This window comes from Aethalodelphis obliquidens, unplaced genomic scaffold (assembly GCF_003676395.1).
Source record: "Aethalodelphis obliquidens isolate GAN/ISIS:26980383/991018 unplaced genomic scaffold, ASM367639v1 scaffold54, whole genome shotgun sequence".
Lineage (NCBI taxonomy): Eukaryota > Metazoa > Chordata > Mammalia > Artiodactyla > Delphinidae > Aethalodelphis > Aethalodelphis obliquidens.
In genome coordinates, this window is record NW_020837998.1 from 13,532,287 (window position 1) to 13,556,836 (window position 24,550).

Genomic DNA, 24,550 nt, shown 5'->3' on the forward strand with positions numbered 1-24,550 from the left:
GGGCCTCTCACTGTTGTGGCCTCTCCCGTTGCGGAGCACAGGCCCCGGACGCGCAGGCCCAGCGGCCATGGCTCACGGGCCCAGCCACTCCGCGGCATGTGGGATCCTCCTGGACCGGGGCACGAACCCGTGTCCCCTGCATTGGCAGGTGGATTCTCAACCACTGCGCCACCAGGGAAGCCCCTGGGTACCTTTTTAAGGGAGAAGTTATGGGTTACTGTTCACAAGGCTATGATGAACATCTCTAGCTCTAACTACCTGATGTAAGAATCTCCAGGGCAGAGGCTGAGAAAGCCACCTAACTGTGCACTAAGCAACTATGGTCTAAACTGAGGAAAGGAACAAACAAATGCATCTCACTTACCTAGAAAGAGTGACTAGGAGAATTTCCCCAGGTCCTGATCCTGCTCTAGGGAGGCACTTCCATCCTTCCTGGTATACCAACATGTCCATACCACAGAACTAATAGAACTTACCATGGAAGAGCCACTTCGCATGCTGCTTCTGGCTAGCTTCTGACGATGCAACTTCACCAGGTGGTCAATGTCTTCTTCTTCTTCCTCTTCCTCTTCCTTGAAAAATAAATATAGATTCAGAGTTAATAAAAATAAGAAAAAGTTCAAAGATGAATATCCTTCCTTTAGTAGGGGCCATAATTGTTGATAAGCTCTGAGGTGTCATATGCACACATACATACTTATCTTTATGTTTCCCCATTTCAGGCTTCCAAACTATATTCCAACTACCCTTCTCAAATCACAAAATAATAAGATAAGAATATCTCTTTCTCATTTGACTGCCCCAACCCAGCCATCTCTTTACATTATATTCAAGATAAGTATTTATTTGAGCCCCCAACCATATATCAAGCAATGTTTAGAAAATAAAAGAGACAGTGAAAGATAGTCTTTTTCTTCAAGCAATTCAGCAACTAGATTTACTTTAGAAATTGAGGGGGATACTGAAAAAAAAAGAAATTGAGGGGGAAATCAAGATTCATGTTACCTTTTCCTAAAGAAACAGGTGAATTGAGAGTATCAGGCAGTAAAGTCAACTTTAGATATATAAAATTTCATATAGTGACCAAGTGAAATACAAGGGTACTTACCATATCCACACTGAGACCTGGGACAGATTTGCTTCTGTCTCCCAAGGAGCCACTTTCATGCCCCACATCTTCCGGGCGAAGATCAATCACAGATTTAGTGTACTCTGAGTGGAAGGCCGAAAACCAAATCAAAAGAAACCTACTCTTCTCCGTACGAATAACCCACCAAGTACTCAGAACTTCAATCTCAAAAGGCCATGAAGGGAAACCAGCTACCTGAAGGCCTGAGGATTTTTCTGGTGTTCTTCTTGAATATCATTTCACCCTCGTCCACAGATACCACATTTTGACCCCCAGGCTGAGCTTCCTAGGAAGAGGTAAGAGCAAGGAAATGGAAAAAGACAGTTGAGTAGGTGGAAGAGTGGAGTAAGGAAGAAGGCCCAGATTTTCACTAAACTATGACAAACTTAAAGGAAAGATTACTCTTAGGACTTAATCCTAGGAAATTGTACAAAACCTATTTTCTCACGTTTCAACCAAAACTTTAGAAAATGCTCCCAAGGGAATCTGAACTAAAATTTGTTTGAACTCTTGATTTAAATTCTTCCTGAGGAAGGTAAAAGAAAGAGAGAGAGACATACACAGACGAAGACAGACAAAAGAGAGACAGAGATCGACCAACCAATAAATAAAGCTTACCTTTTCTACTTGAGATTTGGGGGCAGACATCTTCTTCCATTCTGGAAAGAGGCCAGATTTATCCAGAGAGTCTCTCCTGGAGGCAGATACAGAAGCTATAATAAAATCACCTTCTCCCCTTCCCCTTTTGTCTAGGGACCCAAGCTCTATGGAAAGAGAGCCACTGGCTTGAGGCCATTGCAATAACCAAATCCAGAAGGTAAACTTCACATCTGATTTACTTTGAAGGAATGCAGATGATTAGATAAGCAACTCTGTACAAACACAAACACTCAAACCCCCAAGCCTAAGGGATAGCAGCATCCGTTGCTTCTGGTCCAGGAAGACTCCTCCAAGGTGCAGCAGCCTGTGGAAGTTAGCATGTTCCAGAAGGCTGTGCTCAGAGCCAACAGTAGGAGTGCTACTGGAAGACTTGTGGCAACGTCAGAGAAAATACTTCATTCGCCTTGCTGAGGACAGAAGTCAGGAACACTGAAGGCAGTGGATTCCCGCACCCTGGCGCTAGAGAACAAAATGGGAGCTCGGCTGAGCAAAGCAGCAGGGACTGGGGGCATCTCACCTGGACGTGCTATCCGAGTCAGCCATGTAGCTATCCACACTCTCACTCTCAGCCTCCAGGGCACTCTTTCCACTTTTCAGCTTGGGGACTTCAAATGGAACACTAGAATAAAAACCAAGAGCCAACACATAAAGGAAGTGGGCTCTCTTGCTGGGAGGCAGGCTTCCTTCCAACCTTTCACAATGGTAGCCCAAGTGATCTTTCTAAGAGCTGAGTATGCTTTTAAAACTGCTCAGTGGTTCCCCATTGCTCTTGGGATTGAGTTCAAACTCCTTAGCATGGCAAAAAAATCCTTATGAGTTGACCCCTGCTCACGTCTGCAGACTCATCTTTCACCCTCCACCTCTCCTTATACTTTACATTCCAGAATGATGAAGCTCTTTTGGTTCCCTGAATGTGCCAAAGCTCTTCTTCTTCCCTCTTTTCTCTGCCTGGGATGGCCACAATGGCCATTTTTCTTGTTTACTTGAAACTTCTGGCTAAATCTATTGCTTCTTCTGGTCTCTCCTTATATGTCAGTTCCTGGAGATCTCTCTGACCATGCCCCCACCCCAAGTCTGGATTAGTAACCTTCCTAATATGCTCCTAAAGCACCCTGATGCCTTGGTAGCAGTCATCATATGTGTAACTTTTTATGTCTTTTATATAAATTACTTAATTTGTTCAATAATTTAAACAAATGATTTGTTTAATGTCTTTCTCCTCCATTAGAGTAAGTTCCAGGAGATCAGTGACCACATATTCTGTTCACTGCTGCGTTCCCAATGCCTAGAAGAAAGACTAGCATAGAGTGGGCACTCAATTATTTTTTGACTGAATTTTTGACTAAATGCCCTCAGTGGGGCATAAAGTGTATACATAAATAAGCAGTATGCTTTGAAGATATTATTCAGAAGACCAGAATTCCTTTTCAGCTTAATGAAGGATGACCCTGGGCACTCAAAACAGCAGTCCTCATCTCTAAAGGGAAGGACACAATTCCTGGACCACTTACCTCAAGGAATTTGTGAGAACAAGAAAAGGAAAAAAAAATCATTCTTCCTTTAGTGTCTCAAGTAATTTCACTTGGCCTCCAGGATCCCACACTCTCCTGGTCCTCTGACCTCACTGGCTGCTCCTTCTCAATCTCCTTTGCTGGTCTCTCCTCACCTCCTAGACCTCTAATCTTTGGATTGTGTCCACGCTTATTCCTTGGGCTGCTTCTCTTCACTATCTAGAATTATCCCTAAATGATCTCATCTAGTCTCATGGCTTTAAATATGCTCTATAAACTAACAATTCCCAAATTTCTCTCTTACTCAAACGCCAGACTTCTATTTCCAACATCCTACTTGACATCTCTGCTGGGATGTCTCAAACACAGCAAGTCCAAAACCAAAGCCCTAATCCTCCCCCAAACCTGCTCTTCCCTCAATTTCATCAAATGGCAACTCTGTCCTTTCATTTCTCAGGTCAAAAATCTTAAGAATCACCCTTGACTCTGCTTGTTCTCTCAAAATACATATCCAATGTGTTAGCAAATCCTCTTGGCTCAGTCTTCAAAGTATATCTAGAATATGACCAGTTCTCTACCCCTCCACTGCCATTACCCTGGTCTAAACCACCATCACCTAGCTCCTGGATGGTTGCAGTAGCCTCTTAACTGAACTCCCTACTTCTGCCCTTGTCCTCATACAATCTATCCTCAACACAGCAGCCAAAATGAGTTTTTAAAATATAAATCCAGGTAATTCCCTGGTGGTCCAGTGGTTAGGACTCTGCGCTTCCACTGCTGGGGGCTTGGGGTCAATCCCTGGTCAGGGAACTAAGATCCTACAAGTCTTGCAATGCAGCCAAACATCAATCAATCATATATATATATATATATATATCTCCCCAATACAGAACTGAAAACACGTGTCCACACAAAAACTTGTACACAAATGTTCATAGCAGCATTATTCACAATAGCTAACAGGTGGAAACAGTCCAAATGTCCATCAACAGATGAACAGATAAAGGAAATGTGGTACAGCCATATAATGAAATATTATTGACAATAAAAAGGAATGAAGTTCTGACACATGCTACAACATGGATGAACCTTGAAAATATTATGCTAAGTGAAATGCCAAACACAAATGGCCATATTCTGTATGATTCCATTTGCAGGAAATGTCCAGAATAGGCAAATCCATAGAGACAGAAAGCAGATTAGGGGCTGAGGGAAATGGAGAGTGACTGCTTAATGGGCACGGGGTTTCTTTTTGGAGTGATGAAAATGTTCTGAAATTAGACAGTGGTGATGGTTGCACAACATTCTGAAAGTACTAAAAGCTACTCAACTGTATACTTTAAAACTGTTAAAATGATTAATCTCATGTTATGTAAATTTTACCCCAATTTAAAAAAAGAAAAAATAATATCCTGTCACTCAGAGCCCTCCTTCTCACTCGGAGTAAAAGACAGAGTCCTTACAAGTGCCAACAATATCTTACATGATCTGCTTCTCACCTCACCTCTGTCTTTATCCCCTACCCTCCCCACTTGCTCACCAGTTCCAGATGACTCACACGTGCCAAACACAAACTCACCTTAGGGTCTTTATACCTGCTGCTTTCTCTGCCTAGAAAGTACCTCTTTCCCCCAGATACTCTAAGGGTTTGTGCCTCTTTGCTTCCTGTCTTCTCTCAAATGTCATCATATTATTAAGACTTTTCCCCTGCTGGCCTAGATAAAACAGCTTATATACACATATGCTTTCCTGGCACTCCTTCCCTTTAATCTACTTCATTTTTCTCCATAGCGCTTGTCAACATCTGATATACAATATATTTACCTGATTATTCCCTTATTGTCTGTGCCCCCCACTCCCAATCTAAGCTCCTCAAGCAAGGGACTTTGTTGTCTTCACCAGTGTATCCCACTGCCTAAAACAGTGCCTGGAAAATAGTAGGCATTCATAGACATTTATCAAATAAATGAAGGAACTAATAACAAATGAGCAAAGAATGAAGTAACCAAAATGTATAACGTCTTAGGCAGTAGAGACTAAACTTTCCAAGTTAACATAACATGATGTTTGAGATAGCTTTATGAAAACAGACAGCTGGGGTGGAAATCCTAAGGCATACCAGAGGTGAAACAGCGGTCATTTCTTGAGAGATGCATTAGCTTTATAGGTGAAGACACAGCAGGGAGTTTGATTTCATTTTTACTTTAGAACTATTCTTTTTCCCCATTTGCTGCAAAGAATAAAGAACCTAAAGCAGAACCATTCCTCTAGAGAGGTAGTTTAATAATGGCCCTTGGAGAGTGTTTCTGCTTGTATTTTTTCCCAAAGATTAATACGTACTGATCCAAAGCTGATACAAACCACCGTAAGGCAAAAAAGCAATTATTTGACATCTGTGCAGTAGAAAAATAGACTAAGAGACAGGAGTCCTGGGCTCTAACTATCTGTATGATCTCAGGTAAATCACTTATCCTGCTTTCTTTTCTGTAAAAATAAGGCGGTTGAATTAGATTATCTCTGAGGCTCCATAATTTTATGGAAAAGATCATTTATGGCCACTTAATCTGTTTCCATGTTTAGGATAAATAAGAGTCTTCTGAGCCCAATGAGACAAGAGGTCATAGACAGCCAGAAGCAATGGGCTTCAGAAATTACATTCTGACCAATGATGCCAGATGTATTAATCAGGTTCAGGAAATAAAAGCCATCCTTATCCGCAAAGGAAAAAGGGGGGCCTCATTACCTAAAACAGATGAGTCACCCACCCAAGGCTGTGTGGATAAAATCACAGTACATACATACAATGAAACACCATACAGAGAGCAAAAAGAATGAGGCAGACCCTTGGTGCTGACATGGAAAGATGTCAATGTTATATTTTTCTGTCATTTTTTCCCATTTGCACCTTGAGTTATAACTGACATAAATAAACTGCACATGTTTAAGTGTGCAGTTTGATGAGTTTTGACATATGTATACACTGGTGAAACCATCACCACAATTAAGCTATTGAATATATCTATCACTCCCCAAAGTTTCCTTGTGCCCCTTCATAATCCATCTCTCCTTCCTCATCCCATCTCCAAGTAAGTGCTGATCTGCTGTCACTGAAATTTAGCTTGCTTTTTCTAGAATTTTACATAAACAGAATCATACAGTATGTCCTCTTTTTTGTTTGGCTTCTTTCACTCAGCTTGATTATTTTGAGATTCATCCATGTTGTTACATGTATCAGGGGTCCATTCCTTTCCATTGCTGAGTAGTATTCCACTGTATAAACAAAGCACAGTTTATCCCTTCACCTGTTGATAGACACTGGGGTTGTGTCTAGGTTTGGGTGATCACAAATAAAGCCACTATGAACATTCATGTACAAGTCTTTGTATGGACATATTCTTTTATTTTTTTTCTAATACATTTTTAACACCTTTATTGGAGTATAATTGCTTTACAATGGTGTGTTAGTTTCTGCTTTATAAAAAAGTGAATCAGCTATACATATACATATATCCCCATATACCCTCCCTCTTGTGTTTCCCTCCCACCCTCCCTATCCCACTCCTCTAGGTGGTCACAAAGCACCGAGCTGCCCTCCCTATGCTATGTGGCTGCTTCCCAATAGCTATCGGTTTTACATTTGGTAGTGTATATATGTCCATGCCACTCTCTCACTTTGTCCCAGCTTACCCTTCTCCCTCCCCATGTCCTCAAGTCCATTCTCTACATCTGTGTCTTTATTCCTGTCCTGCCCCTAGGTTCTTCAAAACCTTTTTTTTTTTAGATTCCATATATACGTGTTAGCATACGGTATTTGTTTTTCTCTTTCTGACTTACTTCACTCTGTATGACAGTCTCTAGGTCCATCCACCTCACTACAAATAACAATTTCATTTTTTTATGGCTGAGTAAATATTCCATTGTATATATGTGCCACATCTTCTTTATCTATTCATCTGTTGATGGACACTTAGGTTGCTTCCATGTCCTGGCTATTGTAAATAGAGCTGCAATGAACATTGTGGTACATGACTCTTTTTGAATTATGGTTTTCTCTGGGTATATGCCCAGTAGTGGGATGGCTGGGTCGTATGGTAGCTCTATTTTTAGTTTTTTAAGGAACCCCTATACTGTTCTCCATAGTGGCTGTATCAATTTACATTTCCACCAACAGTGCAGGAGGGTTCCCTTTCCTCCACACCCTCTCCAGCATTTATTGTTTCTAGATTGTTTGATGATGGCCATTCTGACTGGTATGAGGTGATATCTCATTGTAGTTTTGATTTGCATTTCTCTAATGATTAATGATGTTGAACATTCTTTCATGTGTTTGTTGGCAATCTGTATATCTTCTAGGACATATTTTTTTGCTTCTCTTGAGTAAATACCTAGAAATTTAAAGGCTGACTCACAGGTAGGTGCACATTTAACTTAAGACACTACTAAACTGTTTTTCAAAGTGGCTGCACCATTGTACATTCCTACCAGCACTGTATGAGAATTCCAGTTGCTCTATATCCTCATCAAAAATTGGTATGGTCAGAGGAGCGGCTGGGCCCGTGAGCCATGGCTGCTGAGCCTGCGCCTCTGGAGCCTGTGCTCCGCATGGGAGAGGCCACAACAGTGAGAGGCCCGCGTACAGAAAAAAAAAAATTGGTATGGTCAGGGGATCGGATCAAGATGGTGGAGGAGTAGGAAGTGGAGCTCACCTCCTCCCACAAATACATCAAAAATACATCTACATGTGGAACGATTCTCACAGAACATCTACTGAACGCTGGCAGAAGACCTCAGACTTCGAAAAGGGCAAGAAAATCTCCATGTAATGGGGTAGGACAAAAGAAAAAAAAGAAAGAAAGGAATAGGGATGGGACCTGTGTCCCTGGGAAGGAGCTGCAAAAGAGGAAAGGTTTCCACACACTGGTAAGTCCTCTCACTGGTGGGGAGATGAAGCCAGGACAGATGGGGAGCTTCGGAGCCTTGGAGGAGAGTGAAACAACTGGTTTATGGAGGGCAAAGCGGAGAGAGACCTGCACAGAAGGTCAGTGCCACCATCTGGCACTCCCCAGCCTGAGACGCTCAGCCGCTGGGGCAGGTGGGGGTTGGGTGCTGAGCCTTGGGCGTCGGAGATCATATCCAGGGAGAGGACTGGGGTTGGCTGCGTGGAGACAGCCTGAGGGGGCTAAGATGTGGTGTGCCACAATCATGGGAATACAGGAATAAGCATGGGCCCGCCGGAGAGGCAAGGCGCCATTGTTGGGGGGTGTGCTAGGAGAGGGGTGAGCTCACCATAGGAGCTTCTTTCTCCGAGCACACACTCTCAAGCAGCAAGGCACTGCCTACACAAGCTCCAGGGGTGGGGGTGAGCCACCACTGCCGTCTCAGACCCCAGAGATGGGCACAGACTGCTGCCACCATCAAGGGTCCCAAGATTGAGTGCCAACCACTGCCCCCACCTCCCCAGGAAGGTGTGCAGCCCACTGCCACCAAGGGTCCCATGACCAGGCACCAGCCACTGCCCCCACTTCCCCGGGAGTGCGTAAGACCCGCCACTGCCAAGGGTTCTGTGACCAGTCACCAACCTCTGCCCCCCCACCCCTGCCATCTCCCCTGGAGCATGCACAGCCAACACACGCTGAGGAAAGAGATGGCAAACAACCAAACCAAAATCAGCCCTCACACCAAAAAAATTTTAAACCCAAACGACTTATGCAGGAACACTCCTGCATATAAATAGCCCTCCAAGAGATAACTGTTTCTCCTAAACTCACAGGGTAAGAGAAATACAAGCAAAATGAAGAAGCAGAGGAACCATTCCCAGTTAAAAGACCAAGAAAATTGTCCTGAAAGAACAAACAATGAAACAGACCACTTCAGTTTAATAGACATGGATTTCAAATAGGAGATAATGAAAATACTAAAGGAATTAAGAAAGGCTATTGACAGAAATGCAGATTACTATAAAAAGGAACGAATTAGAAAATTCATTTGCCGAGACAAAAGCTGAGCTAAAGGCAATGAACAGCAGAATGAATAATGCAGAGGAAAGAATAAGTGATCTGGAAGATAGAATAATGGAAATTAACCAATCAAAACAGCAGGCAGAAAGCCAAATGAAAAAGAAAAAAGTGAAAGCAATATAAGAGACCTACGGGATAATATAAAGCATGCCAATCTATGCATAATGGGGATTCCAGAAGGAAAAGAAAGAGAAAAGGGGATTGAAAATGTATTTGAAGGGGACTTCCCTGGTGGCGCAGTGGTTAAGAATCCGCCTGCCAATGCAGGGGACACGGGTTCGAGCCCTGGTCTGGGAAGATCCCACATGCCGTGGAGCAACCAAGCCCGTGCACCACAACTACTGAGCCTGCACGCCACAACTACTGAAGCCCACACACCTAGAGCCCATGCTCCACAACAAGAGAAGCCACCACAATGAGAATCCCACGCACCGCAACGAAGAGTAGCCCCGCTCGCTGCAACTAGAGAAAGCCTGCGTGCAGCAACAAAGACCCAATGCAGCCAAAAATAAATAAATAACTAAATTTAAAAGAAAAAAGAAAGGAAATGTATTTGAAGAAATTATGGCTGAAAACTTCCCAAACCTAAGAATGAAACAGATATCCAGATACAAGAAGTAGAGGGTCCCAAACAAGATGATCCCAAAGAGACCTACGCTAAGACATATTATAATAAAATGGAAAAAGTTAAAGAGAGGATTCTAAAGGCAACAAGAGAAAAATAGAGTTAATTACAAGAGAACCCCCATAAGGCTATCAGCTGATTTCTCTACAGAAATGCTGCAGGACAGGAGGGAATGGCAAAATATATTCAAAGTCTTGAAAGAGAAAAATCTGCAACCTAGAATGCTCTACCCAGCAAGATTATCATTTAGAATGGGAGGAGAAATAAAGAATTTCTCAGACAAGCAAAAACTAAAAGAATACAGCAATACTAAAGCTATCCTAAAAGAAATATTGAAAGGTCTTCACTAAATTGAAAAGAAGCAAGAAGATATAGGAAGGAGGAAATCACAATTGGAAAGTAAATCACTTAAATTAGCCAGTATACAGATCAAAAAGAGAAAAAAAAACCTATTTGTGCAAGCAATGATAAACACAAGGAACAGCAAAAGGATAAACACGAAGATATAAAAGAGGACGTCAAAATCATAAAATGTGGGGAAGGAGAGTAAGAAAATGTAGATTCTTTTTTTTCAGAATGTGTTTGAGCCTATATGTCTATCAGTCAAAAGCAAGCAGATATAGGTAGAGGTTAACATACTTGAAAAACAGGGCAACCACAAATCAAAAATATACAACAGATTCACAAAAAACAAAAAGAAGAGAACACAAGCATAAAATAAAAGGAAATTATCAAGCCACAAAAAGAAAAAGACAGGAACAAAGAAGAAACATAGAGTCAACTGGAAAACAAGGTTTTAAATGGCAATAAATACATACATATCTGTAATTACCTAAAATGTCAATGGACTGAATGCTCCAATCAAAAGACATAGAGTGGCAGCCTGGATACAAAAAAACAAGAGCCTACAATATGCTGCCTACAAGAGACCCACCTTAGGGCAAAGGACACACACAGGCTGAAAGTGAGGGGATGGAAAAAGTTATTTCATGTAAATGGAAATGACAAGAAAGCAGGAGTTGCAATACTCATATCAGACAAAATAGACTTTTAAACAAAGGCCATAAAGAAAGATAAAGAAGGACACTATATAATGGTAAAAGGATCAATACAAGAAGAGAATTTTACACTTATCAACATACATGCACCTAATACAGGAGAACCCAAACACATAAAACAAACACTAACAGACATTAAGGGAGAAACTGACGGGAATATAATAATAGTAGGAAACTTTAACACCACACTCAATGGGCAGATCTTCTGGACAAAAAATCAGTAAGGCAAGAGAGATCCTAAATGATACAATAGAACAGTTAGACTTAACTGATATTTTCAGGATATTACATCTAAAAAAAACCCAGAATACACATTCTTTTCAACTGCACATGGAACATTGTCTAGGATTGACCACATACTAGGGCACAAAACTAACCTCAACAAATTTAAGAGTATAGAAATTATTTCAAGAATCTTCTCTGACCACAATGGCATGAAACTAGAAATAAACCACAGGAAAAGAAATGACAGAAAAATGATTACACAGAGACTAAACAACATGCTACTAAAAAACCAATGGGTCAACAAGGAAATCAAAATGGAAATTAAAAAATACTTTAAGAAAACAACAAATGAAAACACAACCATACAAAATCTATGGGATGCAGCAATAGCAGTTCTTAGAGGGAAGTTCATAGCAATACAGGTCTTCCTAAAAAAACAAGGAAAATCTCAAATAAACAACCTAACATACCACCTAAAGAAATTAGAAAAAAAGAACAAACAAAACCTGAAGTTAGCAGAAGGAAGGAAGTAATAAAGATCAGGAAGGATATAAACAAGAAACAGATTTTAAAAGACAATAGAAAAAGTAAATAAAACCAAGAGCTGGTTCTTTGAAAGGGTAAACAAAATTGACAAACCTCTGGCCAGGCTCACCAAGAAGAAAAGAGAGAGAACCCAAATAAACAAAATCACAAATGAAAAAGGAGAAATCTCAATCGATACTGCAGAAATACAAAAAAAAAAAAAACATAAGAGAAAACTATGAACAATTTTATGACAACAAATTTGACAACCTAGAAGAAACAGACAACTTTCTAGAAACATAAAGCCCACCAAACTGATCACTAGAAGTGAAATAGAATCTGTAATTTAAAAAAACTCCCTACAGAGAACACAAGGCGTGCCTCAGGGTGTTGCAACGTCATGCTGGCCTCTGCTGCCACAGGCTTGCCCCACATTCCGTACCCCTCCGTCCCCCCAGCCTGAGTGAGCCAGAGCCCCCTAATCAGCTGCTCCTTTAACCCCATCCTGTCTGACCGAACAGCAAACGTGCTCAGGTGACCTACATGCAGAGGTGGGGCCAAATCCAAAGGTGAACCCCAGGAGCTGTGCAAACAAAGAAGAGAAAGGGAAATTTCTCCCAGCAGCCTCAGGAGCAGCAGATTAAATCTCCACAATCAACTTGATGTACCCTGCAACTCTGGAATACCTAAATAGACGAATCATCCCAAAATTGAGGTGGTGGACTTTGGGAGCAACTGTAGACTTGGGGTTTGCTTTCTGCATCTAATTTGTTTCTGGTTTTATGTTGATCGTAGTTTAGTATTTAGAGTTTATTATCACTGGAAGGTTTGTTTATTGATTTGATTGCTCTCTTCCTCTTTTTTTATATATATAGATAAATATTCTTTTCTCCTTTTTATCTTTTTGTGAGTGTGCATGTGTATGCTTCCTTGTGTGATTTTGTCTGTATAGCTTTGCTTTTACCATTTGTCCCAGGGTTCTGTCCATTTCTTTTTTTTTTTTTTAATATAGTTTTAGCGATTCTTATCATTGGTAGATTTGTTTTTTGGTTTGGTTGCTCTCTTCTTTCTTTCTTTTTTTTTTTTTTTTACTACTTTTTAGTTTTTCATAATTTTTTTTATTTTAATAACTTTATTTTATCTAATTATTTTTTTCTTTCTTTCTTTTTTTTCTCCCTTTTCTTCTGAGCCGTGTGGCTGACAGGGTCTTGGTGCTCCAGTCAGGTGTCGGGCCTATGCCTCTGAAGTGGGAGAGCCGAGTTCAGGACACTGGTCCACCAGAGACCTCCCAGCTCCATGTAATATCAAACGGCAAAAGCTGTCCCAGAGATCACCACCTCAATGCTAAGACACAGCTCCACTCAACGATCAGCAAGCTACAGTGCTGGACAACCTATGCCAAACAACTAGCAAGACAGGAACACAACCCCACGCATAAGCAGAGAGGCTGACTAAAATCATTATAAGGTCAAAGACACCCCAAAACACACCACCGGATGCGCTCCTGCATACCAGAAAGACAAGATCCAGTCTCATCCACCAGAACACAGGCACCACTCCCCTCCACCAGAACCCTATACACCCCACTGAACCAACCTTACTCACTGGGGGCAGACACCAAAAGCAACAGGAACTACGAACCTGCAGCCTGCGAATAGGAGACCCCAACACAGTAAGTTAAGCAAAATGAGAAGACAGAGAAACACACAGCAGATGAAGGAGCAAGGTAAAAACCCACCAGATAGGGGGTTCCCTAGTGCTGCAGTGGTTGAGAGTCCGCCTGCCGATGAAGGGGACGTGGGTTCGTGCCTGGTCTGGGAGGATACCACATGCCGCAAAGCGGCTGGGCCCGTGAGCCATGGCCGCTGAGCCTGCGTGTGCGGAGCCTGTGCTCTGCAACGGGAGAGGCCACAACACCGAGAGACCCACGTACCGCAAAAAAAAAAAACACACCAGACCAAACAAATACTTACAAGAATTAAAAACCAAACAAACAATGATGAACAACACAATAAATGAAATTTAAAATTCTCTAGAAGGAATCAATAGCAGAATAACTAGGCAGAAGAATGGATAAGTGACCTGGAAGATAAAATAGTGGAAGTATCTACTGCAGAGCAGAATAAAGAAAAATGAATGAAAAGAACTGAGGACAGTCTCAGAGACCTCTGGGACAACATTAAACGCACCAACATTAGAATTATAGGGGTCCCAGAAGAAGAAGAGAGAAAGAAAGGGACTGAGAAAATATTTGAAGAGATTACAGTTGATAAATTCCCTAATATGGGAAAGGAAATAGTTAATCAAGTCCAGGAAGCACAGAGAGTCCCATACAGGAAAAATCCAAGAAACAAGCCAAGACACATTAATCAAACTATCAAAAATTAAATACAAAGAAAAAATATTAAAAGCAGCAAGGGAAAAACAACAAATAACATACAAGGGAATCCCCATAAGATTAACAGCTAATCTTTCACCAGAAAATCTTCAACACAGAAGAGAGTGGCAGGACATATTTAAAGTGATGAAAGAGAAAAACCTACAACCAACATTACTCTACCCAGCAAGGATCTCATTCAGATTCAATGGAGAAATTAAAACCTTTAGAGACAAGCAAAAGCTAAGAGAATTCAGCACCACCAAACCGGCTTTACAACAAATGCTAAAGGAACTTCTTTAGGCAGGAAACACAAGAGAAGGTAAAGACCTACAATAACAAACCCAAAATAATTAAGAAAATGGTAATAGGAACATACATATCGATAACTACCTTAAATGTAAATGGATTAAATGCTCCAACCAAAGGACACAGACTGGCTGAATGGATATAAAAATAAGACCCATATACATGCTGTCTACAAAAGACCCACTTCAGACCTAGGGACTCATACAGACTGACAGTGAGGGGATAGAAAAAGATATTCCATGCAAATGGAAATCAAATTGAAGCTGGAGTAGCAATTCTCATATTAGACAAAATAGACTTTAAAATAAAGACTATTACAAGAGACAAAGAAAGACACTACATAGTGATCAAGGGATAAATCCAAGAATAAGATATAAAAATTATAAATATTTATGCACTCAACACAGGATCACCTCAATACATAAGCCAAATGCTAACAGCCATAAAAGGGGAAATCGACAGTAACACAATCATAGTAGGGGACTTTAATGCCCTACTTTCACCAATGGATAGATCATCCAAAATGAAAATAGGTAAGAAAGTACAAGCTTTAAATGATGCACTAAACAAGATGGACTTAATTGATATTTATAGGATATTCCATCCAAAAACGACAGAATACACTTCCTTCTCAAGTGCTCATGGAACATTCTCCTGGATAGATCAGATCTTGGGTCACAAATCAACCCTTGGTAAATTTAAGAAAATTGAAATTGTATCAAGTATCTTTTCCAACCACAATGCTATGAGACTAGATATAAATTACAGGAAAAAATCTGTAAAAAATACAAACACAGGGAGGCTAAACCATACACTACTAAATAACCAAGAGATCACTGAAGAAATCAAAGAGGAAATCAAATAATACCTAGCAACAAATGACAATGAAAACATGACGACCCTAAACCTATGTGATGCAGCAAAAGTAGTTGTAAGAGAGAAGTTTAAAGCAATAAAATCCTACTTCAAGAAACAAGAAACATCTCAAATAAACAACCTAACCTTACACTTAAAGCAATTAGAGAGAGAAGAACAAAAAAACCCAAAGTTTGGCCATTAGCCAGGCTCTTCAAGAAAAAATGGGAGAAGACTCAAATAAACAGATTTAGAAATGAAAAAGGAGAAATAACAACTGACACTGCAGAAATACAAAGGATCATGAGAGATTACTACAAGCAACTATATGCCAATAAAATGAACAACCTGGAAGAAATGGACACATTCTTAGAAAAGCACAACCTGCTGAGACTGAACCAGGAAGAAATGGAAAATATAAACAGAACAATCACAGGCACTGAAATTGAAACAGTGATTAAAAATCTTCCAATAAACAAAAGCCCAGGACTAGACGGCTTCACAGGCGAATTCTATCAAACGTTTAGAGAAGACCTAACACCTATCCTCCTCAAGCTCTTCCAAAATATAGCAAAGGGAGGAACACTCCCAAACTCATTCTACGAGGCCACCATCACCCTGATACCAAAACCAGAGAAGGATGTCACAAAGAAAGAAAACTACAGACCAATATCACTGATGAACATAGATGCAAAAATCCTCAACAAAATACTAGCAAACAGAATCCAACAGCACATTAAAAGGATCATACACCATGATCAAGTGGGGTTTATTCCAAGAATGCAAGGATTCTTCAATATACACAAATCAATCTATGTGATAAACCACATTAACAAACTGAAGGAGAAAAACCATATGATCATCTCAATAGATGCAGGAAAAGCTTTCAACAAAATTCAACACCCACTTATGACAAAAACCCTCCAGAAAGTAGGCATAGAGGGAACTTACCTGAACTTCATAAAGGCTACATATGACAAACCCACAGCCAACATCATTCTCAGTGGGGAAAAACTGAAACCATTTCCTCTAAGATCAGGAACAAGACAAGGTTGTCCACTCTCACCACTATTATTCAACATAGTTTTGGAAGTTTTAGCCACAGGAATCAGAGAAGAAAAAGAATGAAAAGGAGTCCAAATCAGAAAAGAAGAAGTAAAGCTGTCACTGTTTGCAGATGGTATGATAGTATACATGGAATCCTGAAGATGCTACCAGAAAACTACTAGAGCTAATCAATGAATTTGGTAAAGTAGCAGGATACAAAATTAATGCGCATAAATCTCTTGCATTCCTATACACTAATGATAAATAATCTGATAGAGAAATTAAGGAATCACTCCCATTTACCACTGCAACAAAAAGAATAAAATGCCTAGGAATAAACCTACCTAAGGAGACAAAAGATCTGTATGCAGAAAACTATTAAGACACTGATGAAAGAAATTAAAGATGACACAAACAGATGGGGTGATATACCATGTTCTTGGACTGGAAGAATCAACATTGTGAAAATGGGTATACTACCCAAACTAATCTAAAGATTCAATGAAATCCCTATAAAACTACCAATGGCAGTTTTCATAGAACTAGAACAAGAGTTTTCACAATTTGTATAGAAACACAAAAGACCGCAAATAGCCAAAGCAATCTTGAGAAAGAAAAATGGAGCTGGAGGAATCAGGCTCCCTGACTTCGGACTATACTACAAAGCTACAGTAATCAAGACAGTATGGTACTGGCACAAAGACCGAAATATAGATCAGTGGAACAGGATAGAAAGCCCAGAGATAAACCCACGCACATATGGTCACCTTATCTTTAATAAAGGAGGCAGGAATATACAATGGAGAAAAGACAGCCTCTTCAAAAAGTGATGCTGGGAAAACTGGACAGCTACAAGTAAAAGAATGAAATTAGAACACTCCCTAACACCATACATAAAAATAAACTCAAAATCAATTAAAGACCGGGCTTCCCTAGTGGTGCAATGGTTGAGAGTCTGCCTGCCGATGCAGGTGACATAGGTTCGTGCCCAGGTCCAGGAAGATCCCACATGCCGTGGAGCAGCTGGGCCCGTGAGTCATGGCCACTGTGCCTGTGCGTCTGGAGCCTGTGCTCTGTAACGGGAGAGGCCAAAACAGTGAGGGGCCCCCGTACCGAAAAAAAAAAAAAAAAAAATCAATTAAAGGCCTTAATGTAAGGCCAGACACTATGAAACTCTTAGAGGAAAACACAGGCAGAACACTCTATGACATAAATCACAGCAAGATCCTTTTTGACCCACTTCCTCGAGAAAAACAAAAATAAACAAATGGGACCTAATGAAACTTAAAAGCTTTTGCACAGTAAAGGAAACCATAAACAAGATGAAAAGGCAACCCTCAGATGGGAGAAAATATTTGCAAATGAAGCAACTGACAAAGGATTAATCTCCAAAACTTACAAGTAGCTCATGCAACTCAATATCAAAAAAACAAACAACCCAATCCAAAAATGGGCAGAAGACCTAAATAGACATTTCTCCAAAGAAGATATACAGATTGCCAACATACCACATGAAAGAATACTCAACATCACTAATCATTAGAGAAATGCAAATCAAAACTACAATGAGGTATCACCTCACACCAGTCACAATGGCCATCATCAAACAATCTACAAACAATAAATTCTGGAGAGGGTGTGGAGAAAAGGGAACTCTCTTGCACTGCTGGTAGGAATGTAAATTGATACAGCCACTATGGAGAACAGTGTGGAGGTTCCTTAAAAAACTAAAAATAGAACTACCATATGACCCAGCAATCCCACTACTTGACATATACCCCAAGAAAACCATAATTCAAAAAGAGTCATGTATCACAATGTTCATTGCAATTCTATTTACAATAGCCAGGACATGGAAGCAACATAAGTGTCCATCGACAGATGAATGGATAAAGAAGATGTGGCACATATATACAATGGAATATTACTCAGCCATAAAAAGAAAGGCAATTGAGTTATTTGTAGTGAGGTGGATGGACCTAGAGTCTGTCATACAGAGTGAAGTAAGTCAGAAAGAGAAAAACAAATACCATATGCTAACACATATATAGGGGATCTAAAAAAAAAATGCTTCTGAAGATCCTAGGGGCAGGACAGGAATAAAGACGCAGATGTAGAGAATGGACTTGAGGACACGGGGAGTGGGAAGGGTAAGCTGGGACAAAGTGATAGGGTGGCATGGACATATATACACTACCAAATGTAAAACCAATAACTAGTGGGAAGCAGCTGCATAGCACAGGGAGATCAGCTCCGTGCTTTGTGACCACCTAGAGGGGTGGGATAGGGAGAGTGGGAGGGAGACGCAAGAGGGAGGAGATATCGGGATATATGTATATGTATAGCTGATTCACTTTGTTATAAAGCAGAAACTAACACACCATTGTAAAGCAATTATACTCCAATAAAGATGTTAAAAAAAACCTCCCTACAAACAGAAGTCTAGAACCAGATGGCTTCACAAGCGGATTCTAGCCAACACACAAAGCAGAACTTATACTGATTCTTCTCAAACTCTTCCAAAAGACTGAAGAGGAGGGATCACTCCCAAAGACATTCTGTGAAGCCACCATCACTCTGATACCAAAACCAGACAAAGATACCATGAAAAAAAGAAAATTATAGGCCAATACCTTTGATGAATATAGATGCAAAACTTCTCAACAAAGTATTAGCAAACTGAATCCAACTATACGTTAAAAAATATCATACACCACGACCAATGGGATTCATCCCAAGTTCACAAGGATGGTTCAACATACGCAAAACAATCGATTTAATACACCGCATAAACAAAAGAAAAGTCAAAAACCACATGATCCTCTCAGTAGATGCAGAAAAAGCCAAAATTCAACATCCATTGATGATAAAAACTCTTACCAAAATGGGTATAGAGGGAACATATCTCAACATAATGAAAGCCATTTATGACAATCCCACAGCCATTGTAATAGTCAATGGTGAGAAGCTGAAAGCCTTCGTGCTCAACTCTGGAACAAGACAAGTATGCCCACTCTCACCTCCTCTATTCAACATAGTATTGGAAGTCCTAGTCACAGACAAGAAAAAGAGATAAAAGGTATACATATTGGAAGGGAAGAGGAAAAATTGACACTATATGCAGATGACATGATACTATACATAGAAAACCCTAAGGACTCCACACAAAAACTATTAGATCTAATAAATGAGTTCAGCAAAGTAGCAGGATACAAAATTGACACCCAGAATCAATTGCATCTTTACAATGACAATGAAATATCAGAAAGAGAATGTAAAAATAAATACCTTCTAGAATTGCACCAAAATAAAATACCTACGAATAAACCTGACCAAGGAGATGAAAGACTTATATGCTGAGAACTATAAAACATTAATAAAGGAAATTAAAGAGGATTCAAAGAAATAGAAAGATACCCCATGCTCTTGGATTGGAAGATTTAATATTCTCGAAATGGCAATACTACCCAAAGCAATCTACAGATTTAATGCAATCCCTATCAAATTACCCATGACATTTTTCACAGAACTAGAACAAATAATCCAAAAATTTACATGGAACCATAAAAGGCCCAGAACTGCCAAAGTCATTCTGAGGGGAAAAAAACACCTGTCTGCAGGTGACATAACTCTCACAGACTTCATAAAATACTACAAAGCTACAGTGATCAAAACAGTGTGGTACAGGCTTCCCTGGTGGCGCAGTGGTTGAGAGTCCGCCTGCCGATGCAGGGGGACGCAGGTTCATGCCCCGGTCCGGGAGGATCCCACGTGCCGCGGAGCGGCTGGGCCCATGAGCCATGGCCGCTGAGCCTGCGCGTCCGGAGCCTGTGCTCCGCAACGGGAGAGGCCACAGCAGTGAGAGGCCCGCATACCGGAAAAAAAAAAAAAAAAAACAGTGTGGTATTGGTACCAAAAGAGACATATGGATCAATGGAACAGCCAAGAAATAAACCTACACACCTACAGTCAATCTTTGACAAAGGAGGCAAGAATCTAAAATAGTAAAAAGACAGTCTCTTTAGCAAGTCATGCTGGGAAAGTTGGACAGCTGCATATAAATCAATGACATTAGAACACACCTTCACACCATGCACAAAAATAAACTCAAAATGGTTTAAAGACTTACATATAAGACATGACACCATAAAACTAGAAGAGAACCTAAGCAAAACATTCTCAGACATAAACTGTAGTAATATTTTCTTAGGTCAGTCTCCCAAGGCAATAGACATAAAAACAAAAATAAACAAATGGGACCTAATCAAACTTACAAGCTTTTGCACAGCAAATGAAACTATAAACAAAACGAAAAGACTAGAAAAGACTAGAATTGACTAGAAAAGACTAGAAAAGACTAGAATTCTAGAAAAACGAATGGGAGAAAATATTTGCAAATGATGCAACCAGCAAGGGCTTAATCTCCAAAATATACAAACAGCTCATACAACTCAACAACAAAAAAACAAACCACCCAATTGAAAAATGGGCAGAAGACTTTAACAGACATTTCTCCAAAGAAGACATGCAGATGGCCAACAGGCACATGAAAAGATGCTCAACATCACTGATTAGAGAAATGCAAATCAAAACTATAATGAGGTACCACCTCATACTGGCCATCATCAAAAAGTCTACAAGTAACAAATGATGGAGAGGGTGTGGAGAAAAGCGAATCCTCCTACACTGTTGGTGGGAATGTAAATTGGTACAGCCACTATGCAAAACAGTATCGATGTTCCTCAGAAAACTACAAGTAGAGTTACCATATGATCTAGCAATCCCACTCCTGGGCATATACTCAGACAAATCTATAATTCAAAAAGATACATGCAACCCTGTGTTCAAAGCAGCACTATTCACAATAACCAAGACATAGAAACAACCTAAATGTCCATTGACAGATGAATGGATAAAGAAGATATGGTACACACATACAATGGAATACTACTCAGCCACAAAAAAGAATGAAATAATGCCATTTGCAGCAACATAGATGCAACTAGAGATTATCTTACTAAGTGAAGTCAGAAAGAGAAAGACAAATACCATATGATACCACTTATATGTGGAATCTAAACTATGGTACAAATGAACCTAGCTACAAAACAGAAATAGACTCACAGACATAGAGAACAGACTTGTGGTTGCCAAGGGGGATAGGAGGAGGGAGAGGGATGGACAGGGAGTTTGGGGTTAATAGATGCAAACTATTACTTTTAGAATGGATAACAACAAGGTCCTACTGTATAGCACAGGGAACTATATCCAATCTCCTGGGATAATTCATAATGGAAAAAATATTTGAAAAGAATGTATATATGTGCATAACTGAGTCACTTTGCTGTACAGCAGAAATTAGCACAAGACTGTAAATTGACTATACTTCAATAAAAAATTTAAATTAACAAAAACTGTTATAGTCAGTCTTTATAATTTTAGCCATTCTAGTGGGTACACAGTAGCATCGTATGATTTTAATTTGCATTTCCCTAATGACTAATGATGTTGAGCATCTTTTCATGTGTTTATTTGATATCTGTATATTATCTTTGGTAAAATGTTCAAATCTTTTGCCCATTTTCCATATTATCTGTATTCTTGAGTTTTTTAAATTCTGTCTCATTTTTTCACTTAACATGTATACAGTACGATCCTTTTGTAAAAAGAAATTAAAACTTGAAAAATCCAACCCATATTTGTACATTTAGACAGTCTGGTAGTCCATATATCAAAATTATTAATGACTGGTAACAAGAACTGTCTGGGGCAGAGGAAGTGAGGTTACTGGGGACTCATTTGATATATTTCTATATTGCTTTTCATCAATCATATAAAACATGATAAAGTCATTTCTCTTTGGCCAAGAGAAAGTTAGGGGAAAAAAACACAAATAAAAAGTCAAAAATTCAGCAGCAGCAGCCAAATGAGGAAAGGAATAAAGACTCAAGTCATAAAGTTGAAAAAGTCATGGCTAAGAAAACAGAAGAAAGATCTAGCTCAGCAAAACTTCCAATGTGGAGATGTACAGATTAAGTGAGCAGGCAGTCCTGGGGTAAGACAAGGAAAACAAAAGTCCTCAATATTTGTAGCCCCAGGTATCACTGGGAGACCCCAGCAGAGGCAGACAAGCCTGCTGGGGGAAATCATCTTTCAGGGTCACTGGTATGAACTAGAGGATGCATCCAGAGCTGGACTGAGTAAGCCCAGACATTTAAGAGAATTTCAGGAGACTGAAACCCAGGATCCTCAAGTTGTCTTTTGCCCCTCCCCTCGGGTTACAGAAAAGAAGTATATAGAAAGCAATTTCTTTTTTTCCCAAGTATTGTATTTTATTTTATTTACTTTTTATTGAAGTATAGTTGATTTACAATGTTTCAGGTGTATAGCAAAGTGATTCACAGTTATATGCATATATATATATATTCTTTTTCAGATTTTTTTCCATTATGGGTTATTACAAGATATTGAATATAGTTCCCTGTGCTATACAGTAGGTCCTTGTTGTTTATCTGTTTTATATATAGTAGTGTATATCTGCTAATCCCAAATTCCCAGTTTATCCCTCCCTACCCCTTTCCCCTTTGGTAACCATAAATTTGTTTCCTATGTCTGTAAGTCTATTTCTGTTTTGTAAATAAGTTTATTTGTATCATATTCTAGATTCCATACATAAGTGATATCATATGGTATTTGTCTTTCTCTGTCTGACTTACTTCACTTAGTATGATAATCTCTAAGTCCATCCATGTTGCTCCAAATGGCATTCTCTTTCTTTTTATGGCTGAGTAGTATTCCATTGTATATATGTACCACATCTTCTTTGTCCATTCATCTGTTGATGGACACTTAAATTGCTTCCATGTCTTGACTATAATGCTGCTATGAACCTCGGGGGTGCATGTATCTTTTCGAATTAGAGTTTTTGTCTTTTCTATATATATGCCCAAGAGTGGGATTGTTGGATCATATGGCAACTCCATTTTTAGTTTTTTAAGGAACCTCCATACTATTTTGCATAGTGGCTGCACCAATTTACATTCCCACCAACAGCGTAGGAGGGTTCTCTTTGATCCACACCCTCTCCAGCATTTATCATTTGTAGACTTTTTGATGATGGCCATTCTGACCAGTGTGAGGTGGTACCGTATTATCATTTTGATTTGTTTTTTTCTAGTAATTAGCAATGCTGAGCATCTTTTCATGTGCCTGTTGGCCATCTGTATGTCTTCTTTGGAGAAATGTCTATTAAAAGTCTTCTGCCCATTTTTTGTTTGGGTTGTTTGGTTTTTTGATATTGAGTTGTATGAGCTGTTTGTTTAGTTTGGAAATTAATCCCTTGTCAGTCACATCATTTGCAAATATTTTCTCCCATTTTGTAGGTTGTCTTTTCATTTTGTTTATGATTTCCTTTGCTGTGCAAAAGCTTTCAAGTTTAAGTAGGTCCCATCTGTTTATTTTTGCTTTTGTTTCCATTACTCTAAGAGACAGGTCCAAAAAAATACTGCTGCGGTTTACATCAAAGAGTGTCCTGCCTATGTCTTCCTCTAGGAGTTTTACAGTATCTGTTCTTATAGTTAGGTCTTTAATCCATTTTGAGTTTATTTTTGTATATGGTGTTAGAGAATGTTCTAATTTCACTCTTTTACATGTAACTGTCCAGTTTTCCCCACACCACTGACTGAAGAGACTGTCTTTTCTCCATTGTATATTCTTGACTCTTTTGTCATAGATTAATTGACCATAAGTGTGTGGGTTTATTTCTGGGCTTTCTATCCTGTTCCATTGATCTATGTGTCTGTTTTTGTGCTGGTACCATACTATTTTGATTACTGTAGCTGTGTAGTATAGGCTGAAGTCAGGGCACTTGATTCCTCTAGCTCCATTCATCTTTCTCAAGATTGTTTTGGCTACTCAGGGTCTTTTGTGTTTCCATACAGATTTTAAAATTTCTTGTTCCAGTTCTATGAAAAATACCGTTGGTGATTTGATAGGGACTGCACTGAATCTGTAGATTGCCTTGGGTAGTATGGTTATTTTAACAATATTGATTCTTCCAATTGAAGAACATAGTATGTTTGTGTGGTCTTTAATTTCTTTCATCAGCATCTTATAGTTTTTGGAGTACAGGTATTTTGTAGAAAGTAACTTCTATCCTTAAACTAAAGTATAATTGAGTGTGGAGAAGAGATAAATTGTGTCAAGTTGAGAT

General features: G+C 39.6%; 1 protein-coding gene across 9 annotated transcripts in view; it reads right to left on the reverse strand.

The window, feature by feature from the left end:
- Window positions 1–24,550, reverse strand: part of SYTL4 (synaptotagmin like 4) — a 148,365-nt gene that overhangs the window by 13,482 nt on the left and 110,333 nt on the right. For 8 of the 9 annotated variants that reach the window (XM_027086076.1, XM_027086075.1, XM_027086077.1 and 5 more), the window contains 5 exons: window positions 2,307–2,408; window positions 1,748–1,823; window positions 1,325–1,415; window positions 1,109–1,212; window positions 477–572 (listed from right to left, as the gene is read on the reverse strand). In XM_027086076.1, the coding sequence (XP_026941877.1) occupies window positions 477–572; window positions 1,109–1,212; window positions 1,325–1,415; window positions 1,748–1,823; window positions 2,307–2,408 (469 nt within the window). The remainder of the gene's footprint in view (window positions 1–476; window positions 573–1,108; window positions 1,213–1,324; window positions 1,416–1,747; window positions 1,824–2,306; window positions 2,409–24,550) is intronic. The other variant, XM_027086082.1, reaches the window with a different exon arrangement.